The sequence below is a fragment of the Phodopus roborovskii genome, unplaced genomic scaffold (assembly GCF_943737965.1).
Source record: "Phodopus roborovskii unplaced genomic scaffold, PHOROB, whole genome shotgun sequence".
Classification (NCBI taxonomy): Eukaryota; Metazoa; Chordata; class Mammalia; order Rodentia; family Cricetidae; genus Phodopus; species Phodopus roborovskii.
In genome coordinates, this window is record NW_026126563.1 from 20,466,437 (window position 1) to 20,486,446 (window position 20,010).

Below are 20,010 nucleotides of genomic sequence, written 5' to 3' on the forward strand. Positions count from 1 at the left end.
GGGTAAGCAAAATGGCTCGGGGGAGGGGGGGTAAAGATGCTTGCCAGCAAGCACAGGGATCTGAGTTTGATCCCGGGTACCCATATAGTTGAAGAAGAAAATCAATTCCCAGGAGTTGCTCTCTGGCCCATCTATTCACTATAGCACTTGAGTTCACACACAAACACATGCATATGCACAAATCAATAAATGCCAACTTTTAAGTAAAAATGAAAAACTTTAAGTGGCAACATCCATCTAGCTAACAGAATAAGACTAAATACATAAATGGTAGCAAAATTCCTTAATTTCCTATAAACAGTCATTTCAAATGAGAGTCCTATAATTCAAAACTCATTTTTTTAAAACTCTGTATTAATTCCCTAAAACCAAAAACTCCACAAAGGCAAATCCCTTATCTGACAGCAAATGTACTATAAACCACTATAACAGCATGATGGGGTCTACAAATCACCATTACCCCAGGACGGTGTCTACAAATCACCATAACACTAGGATGGGGGTCACCATTCCAGACCCCCTACAAAGCCTTGGTGTGTTTGAAATGAAGAATAACTTAGAATTGATAGCCACTTGGATCATTTCTATGAGTTAATTTCTATGAGTACTCAGAAAACTAGAATTCCTTTCAAACACAAAGTATGAGACATCAATGATCAATGCACAGTTTAAGGTTGGTAGCTTTAATTCTTTGTGGTGTTTCAAAAGCAGGCCCCCTAATTTCTATCTGTTGGGGAAATCAGTACACTGACAGACTTCAGAATGCCCTGACTAAGGTGTTACACTCCCTTGAGCAGGCAGGGAGACCCTCTTGGGGGGGGGGGGCACTTGGAACAGCCTACAGGACCTCAACTCTGTCATTTTAAAAAGAGGTAGCTTGTACCAGATGGCCCCCCCAAAGTCTCTTCCATGCTAACTAGTTTCATCACAAACTAATTTCATTCCCACAGCAAGACTTGGTTAACAGATCTGTCCACATGAAAAAAAAAAGCTGTCAGTGTAGAGTAATGTTGCTCCCACAAAATGAATGCCCAGGCTGGGATGCGTCTGTTGGAGAGTACTGGCACAGCATGCTAGAAACCCTGGGACCAATCCCAACACTACACGACTTTTTCTTTCCCTTTCAATCCACAAAAAGGAGATAAACAGAAATCTGTGTTTCACATAAGCTTTACTTCAGTCATACTTTTTAATGTACGTCTAAGGCTATGAGGTGGCTCAGAGGGTAAATGCACCCAGCACCAAGCCTGAACCTGAATTCAATCTCAGGACCCACAAACTGAAAAAAGAAAACTGACTCCTGCAAGTTTTCCTCTGGCCTCCACATGCACCCTGGCATGTACACACACACACAAACACACACTCTGGCATGTACACACACACACATGCACACTGGCATGTACACACACGCACACTGGCATGTACACACATACGCACACACACTTGCATGTACACACACATGCACACTGGCATGTACACACACGCACACTGGCATGTACACACACACATGCACACTGGCATGTACACACACACTAAAATAAACATAAAGAGTATGTCTTCACGCTTTCTAGAAAGTGGTCTTATAATTGAACATAACTTATTCAGATTTGCTATCATGTATGGTTAGAAACACCACACAATTTTACTATATTTTTGCCTTCGAGTGGATGCTGAGAGGCTAAGATACAGGGAAATGATCCTGGGTCTTAGACATAAAGTTTAAAATATATTTACCTTCAGCTACAGGTCACAAAACTGTTTGGAGAAGAAAAATAGATTATCATGACACAAATGCATGTTATACTCACTGCTTGGTTGGAGAAACAAACATGAGGAGAACATGGTGAATATGCTCAACAATGGAAAGAAAGCTATTAGCTTTTTAAAAACATTTACAGCTAAGACAATTCCATTCCTCAGGCGAGTGGCCCCCGTGCATTTGCTCCCTAAAGACAGGAACCAGATTGGGAATGAAGATGTGTTTAAACAGAGAACAGTTGACAGGGACTCAGCCACACTAAACAAACCATCAGGACAGAGTCCCCAACATCACACAGCTACACTGACTACTACTACATTCAAGCTAATTATCGATAATAGGAAATACAATCTCTCCCTGGTGAGTCTTTAAGAAAAGAAAAATCCTTATCTAAAATTTTTATTCCAATTTGTAAGAAACTATAACTCAGAAAATAAATAAGGTTGCCTTTCTTGGCTTTGCCCCTATGTCTTGAGACAACTCAGAAATATACTAAAAAGCACCTCTACTTAATTAAAACCATGCTGTGTGTTCTTTAATTAGCTCATTTTCTACTTCCCTCAACATAATGAGACATAAATCCAACTTGTTTGCCAGTTATCCTTTCAAAAGGAAGAAAAACACCATAAAAAACACCTTGGGGAAAGGGAAGAAAAAGAAGAAAAAACATCAAAAGACAATTGTTTACCAAATCATCTAGGAGTTCTATCCAGGGCTTATGACAGGGGCTTTGTGAATGTGTCTCCTCCTCCACTACACAAAAATTAAGACATTTGCAAAACACATGTGTTGACGATCCTTCCCACATCCAGCTCTGCTCACGGGAAGTGTTGAGCATTGATGAGGAGGAGTCTGCACTATGTGCAAGGGCATCACAGTGTCACTGGACAGGGAGCTAGATCTCCAGCACTGATGTCCAGGTTCCTATCTGATGAGACACACCGGCCGCTAGCTGCTTTACTATCAAGTGATCAGATACCTCCCAAGGGACCGAGTGAGGGGTAAGCAACCTGGCAGAAGTTATAATGATGGGATTGCAGCTAAGAAAGGGATTGGAAACCTAACTCACAGACATGAAGGTAACGGCACAAACTGGAACTAGACTAGTGAATTACCAGAAAAATGATCTAGAATGGATATGTGCCCATGTATGTAGACAACACACAGGAGGACTAAGGCTAAATGACCCCCAAATTAATTAACCTCAGAAGAATCTAAAGACTAAAAACTACAGACTACAGACTAAAAAGTCACCTAGATTAAATGCTGCAAAGGCTACAGAGAAAAAAACTGTGATGCTTGAGGGTGGAGAGATAGCTCAGGGGTTAAGAGCACTTGCTGCTCTTGAAGAGCACTATAGATGGCTCATAATGGCCAGAAACACCAACTCCAGGGGATCTGACACCATCCTCTGGCCTCTGTGGGTGCCTAAGTAAAAATAAGTCTTAAAAAAAAACAAAGTCTTAAAACAACAAAATAAAAAGAAAATTAAGGAGAAAATACCTAACACATGACATACAATATATGCTTTGCCAGGCATCCCTACATATGCCTTATGTGTGCCACCTATTAATTCTCTCGAACATCTCCATGGGTACTAATATTATTCCCATTTACAAATAAAGAGATTGAGGGGGGCGTTGAGAAGCCATGTCCTTATTGCAGGTGATGAAGCAGTTGGCTGGGAGGAGGTCCCTGCCAACCTTTGAGACGGTGTCTTTTGGAAATGAAAGAATAGTCAGCAGTTCAGTGGACAGTACATTCCACTGAAAGGAAAGTGGACAGCTCAGGTGGATGAGGCCAGCAGAACGATTTGCAGCCCTCAGACAATGATAGAAAAGGAAGGAGGGGCATTTCCGCCCATGGCCCTTTGAGCAGAGGAGCAGAGATTGGAGTGTGACATTCAGCCACTGTAAGAGTTTAGTAGCAATGGAAGATGAGCTGGACAGCTCCCAGTACATGGACGACTGAAATGGAGAAAGGAGGCTGGGGTGCGAGATGCAATGGAACCAGGATGTACCCCTGGTGCACAAAAGGACTTCAGGAGCCTATTCCCCATGGAGGGATACTCCCTTAGCCTAGAGACAGGAGGGAGGACCGGTGGGGGGGGGCATGGGAGGATGGCAGGGAGAGAGGGAACTGGGATCGACGTGTAAATTAAAATCACTTCTAATTTAAATAAAACTTATTATTTAAAAAAAAAGAATATGAAAAAAAAATGAGAAGAGCTGTCGGCCCTGGAAGGCTGGGTAGCTGTGGTCTGTGGAGGGATAGGAAGGACAAGCCACACAGAGACCAACTGATACCCAGCCTTCAGCAAAGCAGAGTTAAGGATCTTGAGACAAAGAGACCATTCTGGATCATCAGGATTACCCACTGGCAGTGGCTCTTATAAGAGAAGGGGGAAAAGGGTGTGGACTTACAGAAAGCAAATGAAGACAGAGACAGAAACTCATGTGACCCCAGACCAGGAGGCCAGCAGAACCTGCAACCACAGGACGAGGCATCCTGCCTCAGCCTTCATTTTGGGCATCAGTGTTTTAAGCCGTGGGTGTCTGAAGGTGTGCAGACCTCGGAAACTAATGTACTAGCTGAAAGGGAGTCAGCTTGAGATCAGAAAGAGAAGAAGAAGAAAAACAAAAACAGAGGTACCTTACAAGTAGATCTGAAGGGCCTGAGGGACAGCAATTTAGAAACAATGTAGCAGAGATCCAGGAAAAAAAGTTACAGGGTGGGAGTCCCTAAGCTTGACAACCTGAGTTCGACCCCCAAAACCTACAGGGTAGAAGAAGAGAGACAGCTCTAGAAAGCTATCCTGTGACCTCCACACACATGCCATGGATCCATGTGCCCATTCTCTCTCTGTCCCTCTCTCTGTCTCTCTCTCTGTCTCTAACACACACACACACACACACACACACACACACACACACACACACACACGCCACACACACTCATGGAGAAAGGAGGGCCATAAACCAGACCACAATTAACATCAGAAGCCAGAAGGGACACAAAATGACAGGGGAGAGGCTGCCCCCCACATCACCTCAGAACACACAAGGAAACACCATATCAGGACACACTGTGCCCGCTTACCTGCTGCTACCAACTGAGCCAAGCATCTAAGAATTTCGAGGGACTACGATAATCGCTAAATAGCTGGTTTAGGTGCTGTTCAGTGCCATGCTCAATAAACGCCCAAAAATTGCTCACCCATGTTCACAAAAAGAAAATACACTTATAATAATCATGGTCCAACACCAGGATTAGGTAGGATCAAGCATGAAACGTCATTTGTACTTTGCAAGGGTTCAAAATCTGTGGGGTTCTCAACCCTTTGGGTGTCAAACGACCCTTTCATTTAAGGGTCATTTAAGGCCATCGGGAAACATAGGTATTTACACTATGATTCATAACAGTAGCAAAATTAAAGTTATGAAATAGCAATGAAAATAATTTTATGATTGGGGGGTCGCCACAACATGAGGAACTGTATTAAAGGGTTGACGCCCTGGGAAGGTTGAAAACCACTTTGTAACAGGAAGGATTAAAATCAAAAACTAAATGTTGAGACTAGGCCAGGCTGATAATTTCCACGAGGACAAAGTAATACAGAGTGTCATAACACAAAGATGGTAGGTAATTCAGACATGGCCCCAAGGCAATCTAACTGTGAAACCCATTAGCCTGTAGTACCAACTCCATCCTCCAAGTCAGTCCTAGACTGACTCAGGAAGAGAGAGAGAACTCTGGGTTCAGAGTCCCACTTCAACAAGTGACAAGAAGCGTGATTTCCTGATAGCAGGCAGAACACGGCTGTCTCCAATCCCACCCACAGCGCCTGTTTGGATGACAATAGTCACTAAAAGTTAACAGGGTACCTTCTCAGCTCGCAGCATGCCCACCATGTCCACGCTGCTGTCAATGACTGTGTGTTCAGACTGGTCATAACTTTCATTTTTAAACAAAACTGACTTTTCCAGCCCCTTTATATGAAAGCTAGTCAGGTTGGAGGAAGTTTACCCAGCAGATATTTGCTACTGACTATTTACCAAGTACTGCTGGAAACTAAGTGGCAATGTAGATTCAGAGAATCAAGATCCTGGACCATGAGTTCATTGTGGGGTTCATGTGCCTAGCATTCACCAAGATCTCATACCCAGTACTGCATAAAACCAGAGCCTACATCTGAAAGGTAGATGAAAGAGGATTAGAAGTACAAGGTCATCTCTGGCTATATAATAGTCTCAAGGCCAACTGGGGCTACATGAGACCCTATCTCAAAAACAAAACAGGGCTGAGAGATGGCTTAGCATTAACACGTAGTGTTCTTGCAAAGCAGCCCAAATTCAACCGCCATCACCTAAGTTGGATGACTTACACCTGCCTGTAATTCTAGATCTGAAGAATGTCCCTTTTCCCACACAGACACACACATACACATAACTAAAAATAAAATAAATTGCAAGGTGTAATGGCATATCCCTTTAATTCAAGCACCCAGGAGGCAAAGGCTGGCAGATCTCTATGAGTTAGTTCAAGGGCATCCTGATCTATATAGTGACCCTGCCTTAAAAGTCAGGAACAAAGGAAGGAAGGAATCAGGACTCAAAGAGAGATAAATTGCCAAGCATGGGTTCAGCCTTGTTTAAAAGTAACTTTTCCAAGGAGTACACTTGGAACCTAGTGTCATGAAAACACTAACAAAGGACAAAGGACGGCCGCATGTCCTGCATTTGTTTATTCACAATGGCAGTCACGGAGAATACATGCATAGTTTCTTCCAAGCATTACAGGTACCCTCACAAAGCTAATGGGGAAACGAATCCAGGAGGAAGTGAGGGACTCAGGAAAGGAAGATGGGCAATGGCACAGATTCGCAAAATCTAATCAGAAAACTCAACTATGTTACAGACTGAAAGACAAAGCCACAAATAAACATGCCTGGAAAGCATTACAAAATTAGTGTTTTCAGCATCCATAAGATGAACGTGAACCAAATCTCTACCCACTTAAGAATTACACTGAACAAAAAGACAAAGTGAGCGTGGTATAAACTGTGTTTTCTATCTCCAACCACTCTGTGTTTCCATGACTAAAACTTCAGAATCTCACACCACTGATTCACTAGAAGAGAGTGACTTTAAAACTAGAAACAAAGAGGACACTGCTCCCGACCCCCCCCCAAAAAAAAAGAATGTTAGCAACTTCCAAGCCCAAAGGATATTTTTAGATCAGGAAACAAGGCACTATATAGTTCTGTCTCTTCAGCCTGTTGACTGAAATGAAAACAGTCCAATTCCTCTTCCTTCCTATGAGTCAAATTGGAAATTACACTAGATTGAGAAATTGCACTTTCTTTTCTCGTTCTTCTTTTCTTTTTCCTCTATTTTAAGAAATATTGTCTTATAGTGTACAGGCTAGCCTCAAACTCCTAGCCATAAGCAATCGCCTTGGCTCAGGCTGCTGAACAGTTGGTACTAGAGGCATTTACCAGCTCCTCAATCGTCAAAGACAATCTATGTAACATTATTTTATTGGGCAGCTGAGGTGATTTTAAACAATGTTATCAAATACATATAACCAATAGGATGGAATATTTCAACCAAGATAGTGTGGTTCAGTAACAAACTTTAGGCAACCACTCAAAGATACTATTGTAAAGCTGTGTTACATTTTCCTGTAGAGTCAGTTCTTGTCTTGTGTGTGTGTGTGAATGTTTTGCCTGCATGTATGTGCATCACATGGTGTCTGGAGTTCCTGGAAGTTAAGAGGAGGGGACCAGATCCCCTGGAACTGGAGTTATGAATGATTGTGAGCTGCCATGTAGGTGCTGGGAACTGAACCTGGGTCCTTGACAAGAAGAGCCAGTGTTCTTAGCCACTAACCCATCTCTCTAGCTCTATTATAAAGATATTTTAAGTAGATTTTCTACCCAAATGCTAGTAAATCCTATTTTTAAATTATGCCTATTGGAAAAACTGTAAGGCTATATGTTTTAAGAACTTTTATTAATTTTGTTAAAGAACTGCTGCATATATTTCTAATAATTAAAAGTGATAAATAACATATTTAGGATCAACTTATGACCAAATTCCCTTGTCACTGCTAACCTACAAATGAACATATGATGTCACTCTTTTTTTTCAGTATTTTTCTTAATTTATTTTTTACATTCCAATCCCACTTCCCCCTCCCTCCTCTCCTCCTGCCCTCCTCCCCATCCCCCATCCTCCCATCTGCTCCACAGAAAGGGTAAGGCCTTCCCTAGGAAGTCTACTAAGTCTGTCCCATCATCTCATTGAGGCAGAACCAACACACCTCTTCACCCCCACAGCCCTGTGTCTAGGCTGGGCATAGGATCTCTCCATATAGGATGGGCTCCACTAAGTTTGTACATTAGTGTTAGATCTTGGACCCACTGCCAGTGGCCTCATATATTGTCCCAGTCACACCATTGTCACCTATATTAAGAGAGTCTAGTTCGGTCTTATGCAGGATCCCCATTTGTCAGATCTGAGTCAGTGATCTCTCACTTGCTGGGGTCAGTAGATTCTGTGGGTTTCCCCATCATGGTCTTGACTCCTTTGTTCATATGATCGGTCCTCACTCACTTCGATTGTATTCCAGGAGCTTGGCCCATTAGTTAGTTGTGGATTTTTGCATCTGCTTCCATCTGTTTCTGGAAGAGGGTTCAAATTTCTCTGGGGTTATGGATTGTAGGCTTTATATCTATATTTGTCTTTCTGCTTTTGGGTCACTTAGGATGTTTTTTTCTAGTTCTGACCATTTGCCTGCAAATTTTAGGATGCCATTGTTTCTTACTCCATTGTATAAATATACCACATTTTCTTTATCCATTTTGCAGTTGAGGAGCATCTAGGCTGCTTCCAAGATCTGGCTATTACAAATAATGTTACTATGAACATAGTTGAGCAAATGTCCTTGTGGTATGGACGTGCCTCCTTTGGGTATATGCCCAACAGTGGTATTGCAGGGTCTTGAGATAGGTTGATCCCTAATTTTCTGAGAAATCACCATACTGATTTCCACATTGGCTGTACAAGTTTGCACTCCAACCAATGATGTCACTCTTTTAAACAATTTATCTATCTACTTCTCTGGATGAAAGAAACTATTCATCATGATAGTCAGTCTGGTTTTTAAACCAGTTAGTCTGGTTTTTAAAATCTAGGATTAGTTCTGTGAAAGATCATATGGCATCAGATGATCGATTCAGAAAAGTACACATAGGGGGAGGAAATGTAGCTCAACTGATAGCTCACGTGCCCAACAGACACAAGACCCAGGGTTCAAACCACAGCATTGCATAAACCGACTTGACAGTGTACAAGCAAAACCCCAGCACTCAGGAGATAGAGGCAGGAGGATACTTTTGGTGTGTGACACAGCTATATGCTGATGAAGCTATGCCTAGAAATCTTAAACCTTAAGTTTCTGATTGCCCTAGTCAGTATTAGCTGTCAACCTGAGAGCCTAGAACAGTGGTTCTCAACCTGTGGGTCACGACCCCTTTGGAGTCACATATCAGATATTTACATTATGATTAATAACAGTAGCAAAATTACCATTATAAGTAGCATGAAATAATTCTATGGTTGGGGTCAGCACAACATGAGGAGCTGCATTAGAGGATCTCAACATTAGGAAGGTTGAGACCCACTGGCCTATAGTCACCTGAATAAAAACAAAAGGTCTCTATTGAATACTTGTATTTATCAGATTGGCCTGTGGACATGTCTGTGAGGGATTGGTGCAGGATAGACCAACTCAGTATGGGTAGTACCACTCCTGGGCAAGGGGGCCTGAACTATGCAAAAAAGTCAGTGATGAAGCCAGCAAGCTATGTTCCTCCACGGTTCCTGCCTTTAGTTCCTGCTTCCAAGCTCCTGCCCTGAGTTCCTGCCTCCAGGCTCCTGACCTGAGTTCCTGCCTCCAGGCTCCTGCCCTGAGTTCCTGTCTCCAGGCTCCTGCCTTGAGTTCCTGCCTCTAGGCTCCTGCCCTGAGTTCCTGCCTCCAGGCTCCTGCCCTGAGTTCCTGCCTCCAGGCTCCTGCCCTGAGTTCCTGCCTCCAGGCTCCTGACCTGAGTTCCTGCCTCCAGGCTCCTGCCCTGAGTTCCTGCCTCCAGGCTCCTGACCTGAGTTCCTGCCTCCAGGCTCCTGCCCTGAGTTCCTGCCTCCAGGCTCCTGACCTGAGTTCCTGCCTCCAGGCTCCTGACCTGAGTTCCTGCCTCCAGGCTCCTGACCTGAGTTCCTGCCTCCAGGCTCCTGCCCTGAGTTCCTGCCTCCAGGCTCCTGACCTGAGTTCCTGCCTCCAGGCTCCTGACCTGAGTTCCTGCCTCCAGGCTCCTCCTGCCTTGAGTTCCTGCTCTGATTACCTTCCGTGAAGTACCATGACCTGGAAATCTAAGAGGATATGGACCCTTTCCTCTCCAAGTTGCTTTGATCGTAATGGTTTATAACAGCAACAGAAAAGCTAAATAGGACAGCCCCTTCCCAGGTAACTAATACAGATGTTTGATCTGTTTGTTTGTTTGTTTGTTTTTGAAGTTCATTGAATGAGGCATAGTAAGTTTGGGGCTCTACTAAATTATCAGGCTGTGTGTATCATTTTGTATTGCTTGAGTTGTACACACATTAGAAATCTGTGTAAAAGGACACCTTTGATATAAGTTAAGCTGATAGGGAAAGAAGAATGGTATGGCTTGTTACAGATGAACATGTTTACTGACAGCTCTGAAGGTGGCCGGAGAGGAGAGTCAACACAGTACTGAGCTACAAAAGTTCTAGGTCATGTTAAGGGGCATCTCCTCTTCCAGGTCCCCTCCAGTCCCACAAGGGTAGTCATCGACCCTCACTAGAACGTATAAGGAATCCATATACTTTAATTGAACAACAACAACAAAAAAAAAGAAATTAGTTCATAAGGCCATGGATTTCAGGCCTACAAGTGCATTGAGGGTATATGTACTTGTGTGCAGTATGTTTCTCTACAAGCCTAAAATCAATCCTGTGATTACCCTTTCTGCTGAGGCTATCCAAGTAAAACCGGAAATTTCTTTCCACACAGACCCAGGAGTCAGACATCCTAGCATAGACATTTCATGTCTTCCAGAAACGCTGAATGAGACGTGAAGTGGGAGACTATGTGTGGTTCTCCCTTTCTGCAAACAGTGCGGCCACGCTGATGGTGCTGCTCCAGGATGGACAAAGTGATGGGCCACTTTTGGGATTTTGCTCCTGACACTTCTCTGCAACATCCATGGCATCCAAGACACCACTGCATCTATGCCCAGGGCTCTCATGGCCCACACTCTTGCATGGAGGAAAAAAATAACATGGGAACGGTGTTGAGGACAGCCACAGCCACACCTAGAACCGCCAGAACATGAAGTCCAAGGATTAAAAAGCTATGGAGTCATTCAAGCGGGGTGAATTATGTTTTTTAAAAATGATCAGAACCAACATCTTCAGAGGTAAGATGTAAGAAATGCGTTATTGAAACAGCACATCTTAAGAGTACAGATATCACTCAGCTGATACAATGTTTGCCTACCATGCACAAGCCCAAACTTACAGTTCCAGCAATTCAGGAAGGGGAGGCAAAAGTTCAAAATCATTCTTAGCTACATAGAGGCTTCTAGAAACCTTGGGTTAAAAAAAACAAAAAACAAAAAAACTACATTCAATATGGCTTGGGTGAGTTCAAAAAGTAGCTACCATATTTATACAACTTCCCAACATATACTTCTTCCCACAGTTCTGAATAATGTTTGAAATACCTATCATACACACACACCTACCGGTCTAGGCTATGAATTCCTTTACTAATATTTGCTGGCATTGCTATTTTTATCTTTAATAAATACTAGAAGGCAGAAATGAAAAGCATGGCTGTAGAATGCACACATTACTTGTTATGAAGATCTACCAGCTCTCAAATTCACTCACCACCAAATAAGATAGAGAATAGCAGCTGGCTGAGCCAGACATCTATGAATCAATAAATTGACATTAATTTTCATTGACACGAAGGGCAGAGTTACAAATACTACTCGTGAGTGGCCATCCCACTGCTGGAAGCCATCCTTCAGAGGGACCTCTTGTGTGTGAGCAAGGAAGGGGCCTACAGTCTGTTAGAATCTAAACCAGACTGCTGCTCAGGCCACACCAAGCTGCAGCAGCCTCCCTGGAAAGGGAAAAGCTGAGTCCCCTACCAAGACCATGTGGGTAAATCCCTGCCTCCTTAACAGACTCTCCAGGTGCCCAGACTCCAAGACAATGACAGATCCCATTGCCCCTTCCCCAGGGAAGTAGCCAGGTGCTAAGACATCAATCAGAAGGCACAACTCCCCTCCATAATGGGTACACCTCAACTAGATGTGCCTTCCCCTCCCCCCCCCCCCCCCCCCCCGTTCCCTCATATCTTAGAGTTGTGCGTTTCTTACTGCCAGCAATGCAAGGCACACCCCCAGCCCTGCTCCTTCTCCCTGTCGGAGAATCAGATACAGCCTGACTCCATGCCTACATGAAACCACTCCCTTCCTACAAGAGCTAAAAGAAGGGATCTCCACTCTGTCTGCTGGCCTGAACTCTCTTCAAAGCCCCTGCCATGCTGCTGTTTTTATGTCCTTGGTGGGAATAACTCTTTTTACCCAATAAATCCTACCATGCTCCGACAGTCTGCCAGTTCCAAACCTGAAAGCTTTCACTGATTCCTGTGGGGAATTCCAGGTGGGAAGAAATCCAAACCGCATGTCATGGTGTTCTCCCGCAGTCACTGGGAGGCCATGCTTAGGAGGCATCAACTTAGTGTGTAACGTGCACTCGAAGAGATGAGAAGACTCCTCAGCTGTGATGGGCAAGACAGAGACAAACACCACTCTCTCCTGAACGATCATGACACCCAAGCCTGCCCTCTAGGCTCCAAGCCCTTATTTCTACCTACAGCCAGTGACAAATTCTTCCTGGATAGTCTAAAAGCATCCAATTCCCATGCCCTAAAACCAAAACTGCTCCCTCAGTCCCAGCACCTGGATATTATCTGTGACTGGTCACCTGGGGTCAAAGTTGGAAGCTGAGCATCACAGGAAAACTGCCCCTTTGCCAGCCCAGAGCCCAGGCCTGGATCCAACCTACTGCTGGGACCTCTTCAGCTTCTCCTGTGCTCTCCCTGGCTCTGGGTCTGCCCTACATTTCAGATCCTTCATGCTAGGATTACTCTAAAACAAAGCACCGCCTCACTTCCCTCTGCAAAACTCCTGCCGAGTCCTGCTACTCACAGAACAAAAATAGCACGCAAGAGCAAGGGAGGGCCAGAGGCAAAATGTGACCAATACCTGGTCAGAACCACAGGCAAGGGCCCCAGAGAAGAACAGGGAACTTGAAGAGGGGAGAAAAAAACAAAACAAAACAAAAAACAAAAAACAAAAACAAAAAACAAAGGGCCTTTTCAACACAAAGCAGGCTCAATCAAGGCCACAAAAGGCACCTGAGAATAGGAGGCTGAAGGGTGCATTAAAAAGCTGCAAAGCAACGAGCTACATGCGGAGGTAGCCCAGAGCAAACCAAAGTAAGACACTGGGCTATGTGCTGACCTTTGAGCAAACCCTTGTCTCCTCAGACTCCCACACTTCCCACTCCACCTCCCCTAAAGGCCCAAGCAACCAAGAGACCCACAGGATTTCGGACAAAGTGACCAACCAGATTATGCCTCCCAAAGACCAAGAAAGGCTGTCCAGGAAAAGGACTTTGGTGTCAAAAGGATAGGAAACGCCCCACTCCCAAGGGAGTTATGCAGTCTCCCTCTGATACTGCCCTACCGGAGGCAGGCACATCTGTTTCTTCCTTATCATCCTTTAGATAAAGCTATGTGGGCCAGGCCAGTTCATTCTGCAGTGAACATTAGTGGCCTCTAGCATTCCCCTGGGCTGAATATAGAGTACCAAAGGCCTTTTTGAAATCTGCCTCTCCACACCCTAAGGAATAGCCAAATGGACACAGAGTGATGGCATTTTCTAAAAACTTTTTCTATGCTTGGTATAATAAATCCTATTCTACCCATCCTAGGAACCTATAACAAGCTCGCTCTCTCTCTCTCTCTCTCTCTCTCTCTCTCTCTCTCTCTCTCTCTCTCTCTCTGCTTCCTATCATGGACACTAGCCTCCACAAGTGACTGTGTCGTCATCATCTTTCAAGACTCTCAGACCCCATTGTCCAGCCTCTCTTGGACTAATTGCTCCTCTGATACATCAGGATGTGACTGTGTTGTGGGGGAAGTTATATTGGAAATGGCTTCCTAATAAATGGAAGTCTATTCTCAACACAGCCAGCTCAATGCCCTGGAAGGACACTGCACTCATCTCTTGGCAACCACGCAGAGAGGCGGGCACAAAACAGAATGCCTGACTCCTACCTCTGCTGGGAAGAAGGCTAGGGCAAAGTCTCCACAGACTTCCTGTGGGATGACGCCAAAGACTTATCTACAGCCCAGTTCCCTCAGCACCCAAGTTAATGTAAAGACGCTATCTTGTGTTTCCCGAATGATGTATCAGGGAAAATGTTTCAAATTGTTCTTAAAATAATGAGTGTTGAGTTCTGTTGAGCAAGGATCCACAGCACAGAGAATGCACAGGAGCATCAAGAAAACAGAAAAGTAACCCCACTGGCTGTCTACTGTGTGAGGCCTGTCAGCTCAGAAGGGGAAATGGCAGGAGGAGATGGGCACAGGACAGAGTAAACTAAATCATGGGAGCACTGTTTGGGGGAAGGCGCCTGACCAAACATGTCTGGACCCAAAAGGTTGAGAAATACAGGGACACCCAGAAAACAGGTTGATATGATGTGCCGCATAAAGACTTAACAGGACAGATTTGAAACATTTTTTTTTTTTTAACCAACAAAAAGAAGGGCTGGAGTGGTGAGTCCCTTTAATCCGAGTCGGGACAGAGAAGCAGGAAGATCTCTGTGAGTTCGAGGCCAATCTGGTTGGTCTACAGAGCAAGTTCCAGGACAGCCAAGGAAAAACCCTGTCTTGGAGAGGAAAAAAGAAAGAAAGAAAAGAAGGAAAGAAAAGAGCTGCTAGAGAGATGGCCCAGCAGGTAAGAGCACTGGTTACTCTTCCAAAAGACCTAGTTTCAGTTTCCAACAGCGACAAGACAGCTAATAACTTAGTAACTTCAGCTTTGTAACTTCCAATATCTTTTGGCTTCTTGCATGCATATGATGCACAGACATACAGGCAGGTAAATAGTCATACACAAAAAATAAGAAGGAATTTTTACAAATAGTAAAAAGAACTTCTAGGTTGCATAATTCAGTCAAGATGAAATTTTGCTTCAAGATGTAACTTGGGAGAGACTATTAAGCATTGCAGGATGTTTATCAGTATATGCAATAAAAACTATAAAGCAGTAAGTGATGGCCTGGGAGCCCAGAGCACTGCACCAAGGCACCAGTGGCCTCGAGGAAAAGCACTTATGCAATTGGCTGCTGAACTGGGGACTCAACTGACCACATTTTTCCACATCATTTTCACTTCAAAAAACAGATGACACACTGTGGTTAGACCTGTGTATCTGACCTGCATTTTCTCAGACATGAAGAAAGTGACCTGATATACACAGAAAGAAAGAAAGAAAGAAAGAAAGAAAGAAAGAAAGAAAGAAAGAAGGGAGGGAGGGAGGGAGGGAGGGAGGGAGGGAGGGAGGGAGGGAGGGAGGGAGGGAGGGAGGGAGGGAGGGAGGGAGGGAGGGAGGGAGGGAGGGAGGGAAGAAGAAAGCAGACAGCCTTTGTCACCAAACACAACATTTGAATTTTCTAGCAAAACTTTTAATTTTAGAAAACTTCTTCCCAGCCAGGCAGTGGTGGTGTGCACCTCTAATCCCAGCACTCAGGAGGATCTCTGTGAGTTCTAGGCCAATCTGGTCTACAGAGTGAGTTCTGGGATAGCTGGGGCCACACAGAGAAACCCTGTCTTGAAAAACCAAAAGGAAAAAAGAAAAGAAATCTTCTTCCCAAATGTAAAGAAAGATGAGAAAAACATCCCTTCAAGCCCCCCCAAATAGTACAGGGTCCCTCCATAGCACAAGTGTGTCTGCCCCCAAATAGCACAAGGGTGGTACAGATAGGTCCCCTCCAAATAGCAGAAGGTGAGTGCAGAATCTGGTTTCCACCCCCACCATAGCACTGGGGGGGGGGGCAGACACTGATTTCTACCCCCCCCCATAGCACAAGGGGAGGGGGGGAAAACACTGGTTAAAAAAATTCACAACATTTATGTTTGGTTAACTTTTCTTCCTGAATTCACTGCTAACATTTTTAATTATAAGGTTCTCAAAATAGAGTAATTTAAATTATTACTTCTGTCTTAGTTAGGGTTTTTGTTATTGCTGTGAAAAGACACCATGACCATGGTGGCAACTCTTATAAGGAAAACATTTAATTGAGGAGTCTAGCTTATAGTTTCAGGAGCATGGCGGTGTGAAGGCAGACGTGATGCTGGAGGATTAGCTGAGAGAGATACATCTTGCAGGCAACAGGAAGTCAACTGACAGCCACACTGAGGGAAGCTTGAGCAAAAGAGACCTCAAAGCCCGCCCTACAGTGACACACTTCCTCCAACAAAGCCATGCCTCCTAACAGTGCCACTCCTTTGGGGGCCATTTTCTTTCAAGCTACCATACTGACCTACTTGCTTACAAGACAATTGCCAAGTTTTTATGACATTCATCATTGGTTGTTCTATGGCAACATTATACACTCAAATAAGAAAAATGTATAGGCTTTGATATCAACTAAATTTTAACACTCTAGAGATAGTATACTAACACTAGAAAGGTGGAATTCAGAATTTCTTTGCTTAAATTTTTATCGTGTTACCCAATATATGAAGAAATAGGACCCAGGATTAGCTTGTTTATATATTGTTTTCTTTGCACAAACACACAGCCCTGAGTACCACTCATCCCCACCATCACAAGGGGAACAAGAAAGCAAAGAAAGAACTTTCAAAGTTATAAGTTCAAAGTCATAAATTCAAAAAATGTCACACTGGGTATGGTAGTGCATGCCTTTAATCTCAGCATTTATATCTACATAGAGAGTTCCAGGCCAGCCAGGGCTACATAAAACACTCCAGTCTAAAAAATAATAAACAAATAAATCTTGTCAGGGCTTAGAAAGATGGCTAAACAAGTAAGGCTGCATGCTGCCAAGCCTGACAACCTGAACTTGATCTGCAGGACCCACAAGGTAGAAAAAGAGATGACTACAAGTTGTTCTCTGACCTACACACACACACACACACACACACACACACACACACGTGCACGCACACACTCACACCTGTACACATATACGCAACACAATAAAGAAAGAAATTTCTAAAATTATTCTTGTGGGAAGTGAGTGTGACCTGAGTGCATTATGTGACATTCCCAAAAAAATCAATAAAAATATTACATTGAATAAATTTTTCTTGTGCAGAATCTCTCCGAGCTAAATATCTGGTAAAATAATATTCTCCAAAGAGGTTCAAGTTTTGAGGAGTTACATAAAAAAGTAAAATGTTTCTATGAATTAGATGATTTATTTGATGTTTAACATAGCAAGAAAGAAAGATTTTGTTTATAACCTTTTCCTAAATGTCCTAAATAATAGCCAATAGACTAAATGGCAGAAAAGACAGTAAAATACATTTGACATCTACAAACTAGCTGGTGTAATAGAATTAATAAAGACTGCTTAATGAAAGAGATTCAAAATATCCAATGTAACACAGCCTGTATCCCAGATGTATGAAAATGTTGCCCTAATTCAGGCAAAAATGTTAGCTGCTGTCATAAGTATCAAAAATTTCAAGAGAATGGTTTTTGTTGTTTGCCTAAAGGAAAACACTAACTAAAATACCAAATTGTTAAAATGTTCATACTCCTTCAAACTTTACCCTAAACTTCTAGTTGGCAATGATACATCAAGGTTTTTCCAAGCATCATTATCTGACTGTATACCTTTTAATTAAATCCAATAAGGAAAAGATTATATAGTAATAACTTTTTTCATGAGAAATCAGTTTGGATGAGGCTTCAGTCTCTCCCCTGCAATTCATCACCATCGCCTATCACCCACATTCACAGACACACATTCACACACACATACACACCTCACACAAACACACACACATACACACAGACACACACACAAACATACACACACTCACACACATACACATACATATACACGCATACCCCCACACAAATACACACACTCACATATACCCCACACACACAAACACACACATTCACACACACATACACACACAACACATACACACACATTCACACACACACATACACATTCACACATACCCACACACACACACATACACATAATCCATACACACTACACACACACATACACACACCCCACACACATACACACACACACACACACACACAGACACACACCCCATACACATACACCCACATACACACACACACACACACACACACACACACCTGAGGGGATAAAAATCTCACCTCAAAATTCTGCAGATGTTTTCCCTCTCTGAAACACATGACATTTTTAACTCAGGGGAGAAACACTGACTCAAAAAAGACAACTGAATATCTAATAAGAAATGACAGAACATGCACTGTTACTAAGTCACTCAACATTAAATACTCAGTGACGAGAAAACTCATCCAGGTTTAGAGAACAGGGAATATTTTAACAACCATATAAATTCATAGAGATTTTCATTCACTAAAACAAAACCATGTGGACCCCTTGTCTACAGGAAGAGAAATAAGGAATTTAGGATATTCCAATAAAGAAGCCAAGATCATGCAAAAGTGTATTTCGGACCAAAAGTCAAAAGTAACTAACTGAAAGTTAACAATTTTAGCCCACAAATTGCTTTGCATAATTATTTTAATCATCATTTTGTTTGAGCAGGAATCCTAACAGGTTAAACACAGGCTGACTTTGACAAGAAGACGCAAGCCGACCAAATAACAGAGCTGTATTTCAACAACGTAGCCCCTGAAATGCTTGAGTATAGAGCAAATGTCTGTTGACCTACAATACTAGCAATGCATACACTTGACCTTCCTCCAGTTCCTGTTTCCCCATCAGATTTTCACAACCTGTTATTGTATCTGGACATAAAGATTTCTGAATAAACCTGCAATTAAACACTGAATTTACCGGATAAAGTTGTCATGAATACTAAAGAAAGCGACAAGAGGCACCCCAGTCCACCCCTACTCCTACCCTCCGCCAACAGGCCCTCATTTCCCTGCATCCACTGAATGCGACCTTTTAAGTTCTTTCAAACATTTATTAACCAAGCTAGCGTGGTCAAGCAGTTTCTTCGACAGTTTTGAAAAAAGTCAAATCAGATTCTGGTTCAGCTTCCAAACTGCTCAACCCCCCCAGTTACCTTCTTTCTGACCATAGGAGGTGAGGGTGTGTCCGTGTGCTTACCGATGCCTGGAGCTACATAGATGAAGTAGAGACAGGACGTGGAGAGGGAGAAGAAGAAGATGAAGGCGATCAGGGAGCGATTGGAGACCCGCATCATCCGCTTGAGCGCAGACATCTTCCTCTGTCCTGCCAGCAGCGCGGGCTGCGCTCTTAGGTCTGACTCGGGGCCACGGTCCAGGCCCTAAACTTTCATTAATGTACGGAGAACCCCAAGAGGTAGCGGGGTCCGGCCGGGGAAGCTTTGAGGGGAAGGGCCGAGCCGGGAAGGGGAAACGGATGCAATGAATGGGAAGCAGCGGAGCAGCGGGAAGGGTGGAGGGAGGATGCGGGGAAAGGTGGAGGGAGGCCGGGGACCGGGCACCGTGGAGGCCAAAGCCACGGGCCAGGCTGGTTAGACCGCTGAGATGCGGCGCGCGGCCCGCCGGCTGCAGCGTGCTGGGCTCCCCGCACCCCGGGCGGCGTCCAAGAGGCGAGTCCCCGCGATCGGGACCCGGGCCGGGTTGCGTGCGTTCTGCGGGCCTGCGCCCGGGCGAGTGCGGCCAGTGCGGAGCTCTAGCGTGGGCTCCGGGGCACGCGAGGCACGGGCGGCCGCGGGGAACCTGGGGGCTGCGGAGCCGGGCGCTCGCCGGCGCGTGGCCTGCACCTCATTCCGCGCCGGGCCCCGCAGCGCAGCGGCGGCCTCTGGAGCCGAGCGCAGGCCAGGGCGGCGTCCCGGGCAGCGGCGAATGCGCCCGGGCTCCG

At 44.2% G+C, this 20,010-nt stretch overlaps 1 protein-coding gene across 1 annotated transcript in view; it reads right to left on the reverse strand.

The window, feature by feature from the left end:
* The window catches only part of B4galt6 (beta-1,4-galactosyltransferase 6), a 62,761-nt gene extending 43,228 nt beyond the window's left edge, over positions 1 to 19,533 (reverse strand). The window contains exon 1 of the mRNA XM_051202067.1: positions 19,270 to 19,533. Coding sequence (XP_051058024.1) covers positions 19,270 to 19,384 — 115 coding nt within the window. The 5' untranslated portion in view covers positions 19,385 to 19,533. The remainder of the gene's footprint in view (positions 1 to 19,269) is intronic.
* Between the last annotated feature and the right edge of the window lie 477 nt (positions 19,534 to 20,010).